This window comes from Hypomesus nipponensis, chromosome 18, assembly GCF_054491055.1.
Source record: "Hypomesus nipponensis isolate SF chromosome 18, ASM5449105v1, whole genome shotgun sequence".
Taxonomy (NCBI): domain Eukaryota; kingdom Metazoa; phylum Chordata; class Actinopteri; order Osmeriformes; family Osmeridae; genus Hypomesus; species Hypomesus nipponensis.
In genome coordinates, this window is record NC_140378.1 from 6,703,711 (window position 1) to 6,708,629 (window position 4,919).

Sequence of the window (4,919 nt, forward strand, 5' to 3'; positions counted from 1 at the left end):
GTAGAATACGATAGGTTGCATAAGTAGCCACACAGAATTGCCAACACTAGATCTGTATACGTGTGTCTGTCTCTGTTTCTTAAAACATATTTATTATTAAAATCAACATGCAATCAAGTGTTCAGACTACATTTTTTTTCTTCCAATAGGTTGGAATTCTGAGTCGGCCAAAAGCTGCAGGTTGTTTTCGTTTTTCTATTACGAAGGTAAGCAACCTTCCCTTTAAGGATATTTGTCTGGTGGGTTCATCCAATGATAAGACTTTGTATTCCTTCGGAAAAAGCGGCGACATGGTCAGCGAGTGGTACTTTAAAGGGCTATTCCTCCCCCCACTCACTAGTCCAATCTCGTAGGACTTGTTAGCATATCACGTGCCATAGCCTTAATGAACTGGACACACGGGCTGTGGGTGCGCATGCGCCTGCGTAAAATGTAGTTGGAAATGAGGTGTCGGTCTTGGAGTAGTCGACTTTTAAAAAGCATCGGCAGCCCCTGATATGACGACTTCGCTGGTTCTGCATCCACGCTGGGCGGACACCTTGATGTACGTTTATGAAAAAAGCCCGAATGAAAATAACCAGAATAAAAACCAAACAATGGAGGGACTGAGCGGGAATTGCCCTGCTACTCATTGCAGGGACTTGATGTCGCACCCCGCCTTGGGGCGACACTCTGGCACCATTGCGACCCACCAAGGCTCCGTATACTCGGATATTTCTTCCCCAGACACCGGTCGCCAGTGTCCTGCCACGCAAACTTCATCCAGTGCTTCTCTGGGCTACGGTTATCCATTTGGAAACCCTTATTACGGTTGTAGATTATCTCATTCGCACAACGTGAACTTGCAGCAAAAACCCTGTTCATACCATCCTGCAGAGAAATATGCAGAGCCAAGTACAGCTTTGCCAACGGAAGAACTATCAAGCCGGGCAAAAGAGTTTGCATTCTATCCCAGTTTTGCCAGTTCTTATCAAGCTGTTCCAGGATATCTAGATGTATCGGTTGTACCCAGTATTAGTGCCCATCCCGAACCTCGGCACGACGCTTTGATTCCCATGGAAGGCTACCAGCATTGGGCTCTGTCTAATGGCTGGGATGGGCAGGTGTACTGTTCCAAGGAACAAACACAGTCTTCTCATCTATGGAAATCCCCATTTCCAGGTATGAACATTTACTTAATATATTTTTTTTGTTTGTTACTTTAAACTAACTAAATTAGCTACATTTTGACACATTTGGACGGTCTATTTGGAAAAAATTACTTTCATATGGATACTGTTCATACTGTTACCTGCTTTGTAGTTACATTGTAGTTACATCTGTAGTTACATTATATTTAATTGTAATGTCTTATGTACATTTGCAAAATATGATTAAGATGATACTTAAATATGATTAAGTTCTCAATATTTTGATAACTATCTTTGCATCGAATTAAGGCACTTGATCTTCACATGGCAAACGTGTTCATCTGGGCGTTTGAATTTACCGTAGGAGATGTAAATGTATTTATTTGTAAATCCATTTGTCTCAATAACAATCCAACGGAGCATTTGCAAAATAAATAGCCAACCCATTGTGACCCATCATTGGTGATGAGTGTGTCTGTTAATGCTACTGTGTGTATTCAAAGTATTCCTAAACTCAGCATTTTATTTCAGCATGGTCATTTCTATGTCATATGATGAGCCAGTCACGCAGGTTAGTAAGAGACAGAATGGTGTACCTTTGCCCCTTCCATGATAACGCAGCCAGTGAGCTACTGTTTGGATTGTGCCAATAAATCCCCGAATCTTTGTCAGCAGTGCTCTGCAATGTGTCGAGGACGCTTTGCATATGACAGGATCCATTTTCCATTCGCTTGTGACATTTCCGTAATAAAATCTGTGCTCCATGTGTATCTCATTACTACAGTCCAACTCAAAGCTATTTAAAAACTGTTTTTCTCTTTTGTAATAACCACATTCATATCTGATATATGATAAAGGACACTGAGGCCATAACCGGTCAGTATGCTGTTTACACAGTGTTTACTAGAATGCTTCATTTACTACTAGGTTTTATAACCTTTATGAAATCTGTGAGTAAGAAGTAAGTGAATTTCGGATACGGAGGTGCTGAACCGTTACCCTTACTTCCCACACGCCATTTTGCTCCCTTTTCCTCAAAAACACACAGAGGAAGCCACGAAAGCACGGGAGCGAGCGCACGCGTACGCGCACCCACGCACACACATGTACTAACACAAACACTTACACAAAAACACAGCCCCCTCCCTCTTCAAGCCCGTATGTATTTGCATTAGCTTTAGTAGGATTTTAAGTTAAGTTATAATTTAACCCACATTCGTCCATAACCCATTGAATAAAATAAATACCAGATTATCACTGTCATGAGGGTTAGGGTTAGACACTGAGATTGAGATTGCGTTCAACTTTGAACTTTGAACTTAATGCCTCTCTTCTTTAAATGTAAACATTTTAGTCTTTAATCTTCATATGGTCAATGCTGGCTCAGTATCTCAGTGCTACTTAAAAATGTCTCATATGTCCCATATCCCATGAAAAACACGTACAATTTGTGATTATGTTGGGATATATCTCACGACCCAATGCAGCGTGCAGTGGGTAGGCTATAGCTCCGTGGTAGAGCACTTGCCTGCAGATTTAGAGGTTGTAGGTTCCAGTTTTTGATGAAAGAGACTGCTAAATGCACTTTATAATTTTACCTTTCAAGGTTATGTCTACCTGGCTTTCCGTCTTATGTGCAGCTACAACAGAATTGGGGGACTGTTCACAAGCCTGTTAATGTTAACAACAATATTGTTAATAAACATAGTAGTTGGGTTTCCTGTGCATGCCATGCGTACTGTACCTATAGGTTATGGCTTGCCATGGGACAGGTTTCCCGATAAATTTGGTCATATGATGATGCACGTAGGCTGCATGCAGTTGGATCGTGGCTCTCTAACGACGAAATCAGCACGTAAATCCATCGTTAGAAAGTGCATGCGGGGGGGGGGGGGGGGGGGGGTTGGTGGGGGGGGGGGGGGGGTCTGCTTTATGGTATCGTATTCAACCATCCAAAAAGCTCACCACTGTATTTGCAAATGCATCTTCTAAGCTCAGCTATCTTCGTCGCATTACTTTGAGAAACGCCGTTGCTTTACTATCCACAATTAGGCCTACGTGACACCACTTCTTTTACTGCAATTAAACAATTGTCTACCCAACAGTTTGAGGGAAAGACACAGTTGATACATGTAGGCTCTAACTTTCTCTGGATAGACCAGTCATTATTATTATTATTATTATTATTATTTATTTTTTAATTTAACTTCAATTTGATTTCGTGTCACAAATAAACAGGCATATTAAAACCTGACACTATTTAGAATAGTCTCTGACTTTTGTTTTACATTTAATCCTTCCACAATTGGTCTGAAGATCATTGATTTAGTTTAATGTTTTGAAACATTCAAGTCATTTGGAGTCTTTTCTCGCCTGCTAAATAAGGCGGTACAGGGTGCAAAAAGCAGCAACAAGCATGTTACGGTGGACTAACAACTGGTCTGAAGTTGTCGTTACTTGACGATGGATTTAACGTGCAACGTACGTAACAATGCTTTCGGGAAAGGCATATTTATTTCCTCGGACGACGATCGTCGGGAAACAGGAAATGTTGCATAAATGAATACGCTAGATGTTTGCCGTAAGGTTCATTGTAAGCACGAATATCATTCAATATCAGTAGGCCAGTCCAATGTAGAACCATGTAATAAAAGAATACACGTGTAGCCTAGGCCTAAGCGTTCCTCATAATCCCCTTTAGGAACGTAAAGTTCTATAATTTTACTCTATGAAATAACCACTTATGGCCTGAACGATTTTTTTTCTAGACCAGATAATTCTATTTGGATCTCACGAAATATTATTTTTGTAATAAGGTAGACAAGTGTTTTAGACTATGTTTTTCATTCACAGTCCAAATGTAACTTTTTTGAAAGCGGTTCTTCTGTCCAATCTATCACGAATTGACGAGAATTAGTAGCAGGTGCTTTAAAGGTGGACTAAGGCCTACCTTAACAATTACAGACATATATTTCGTTGATCAAGAAGAAAAATGCTACCTTAGAACAATAACACATGTACAATATACAATATTAGATTGACGGAATCCACATTGCGTGTTTGCTTCATCAATCTAGCCACGTAGGCTACTGATGGTTGTTGACACGTAGGCCTATGAATGTGTTCACAGCCTATTTGAATTAAAATAATTGACAAAAACTGAAATTGCTAATAAACGGTAGTACATAAAACATGTGTACGTGCTATATGGTCAGCATTAGTGAGAACATATTTAAGGAACGGCTTTGTCCTTCAATGCGTAAAAACTGCCCTTCTTCTTTTGCAGATGTAGTCCCCTTGCAGCCTGAGGTCAGCAGTTATCGTCGTGGACGCAAAAAGCGGGTTCCTTACACGAAGCTTCAGCTGAAGGAACTAGAGAAAGAGTATGCAGCCAGCAAGTTCATCACCAAAGACAAGAGAAGACGCATCTCCGCCACAACCAACCTTTCTGAGCGCCAGGTTACTATTTGGTTCCAGAACCGGCGAGTGAAGGAGAAGAAATTTGTCAGTAAATCCAAGACTAATAATCACATGCACACTACTTGATTGATATCTGGCAATCCCTGCACTTGATATCATCAAAATCTCTAAATGAATGATTTACCTCTAACCGAAAAATTATGTTTGAAGAACACTTCGGCAATGTTTTTTCTATTTAAGTTCATCGGTCCACACACCAACACCAACATCGCTCCTTTTTTCAACTTAGAGAAATGCTCTAAAAACTGTGAAAATATTAAGGATTCAGTTAAACTTTGTTTTGTATGAATGTACATATATAAATATATA

The 4,919-nt window shown here is 40.2% G+C and overlaps 1 protein-coding gene across 1 annotated transcript; it reads left to right on the forward strand.

Moving 5' to 3' along the window:
• Positions 1-497: 497 nt before the first annotated feature.
• Positions 498-4,676, forward strand: hoxc13a (homeobox C13a). Its single transcript, XM_084680055.1, has 2 exons — positions 498-1,161; positions 4,417-4,676. Exons 1-2 carry the CDS (start codon positions 498-500, stop codon positions 4,674-4,676), a joined length of 924 nt encoding a protein of 307 aa, XP_084536181.1.
• Positions 4,677-4,919: the final 243 nt, after the last annotated feature.

Bases quoted from the DNA above. Each gene is read 5' to 3' on its own strand.
- hoxc13a (XM_084680055.1), top strand. From the start codon at position 498: ATGACGACTTCGCTGGTTCTGCATCCACGCTGGGCGGACACCTTGATG. The intron at 1,162-4,416 runs GTATGAACATTT...CTTCTTTTGCAG, and splicing joins ATGGAAATCCCCATTTCCAG to ATGTAGTCCCCTTGCAGCCT.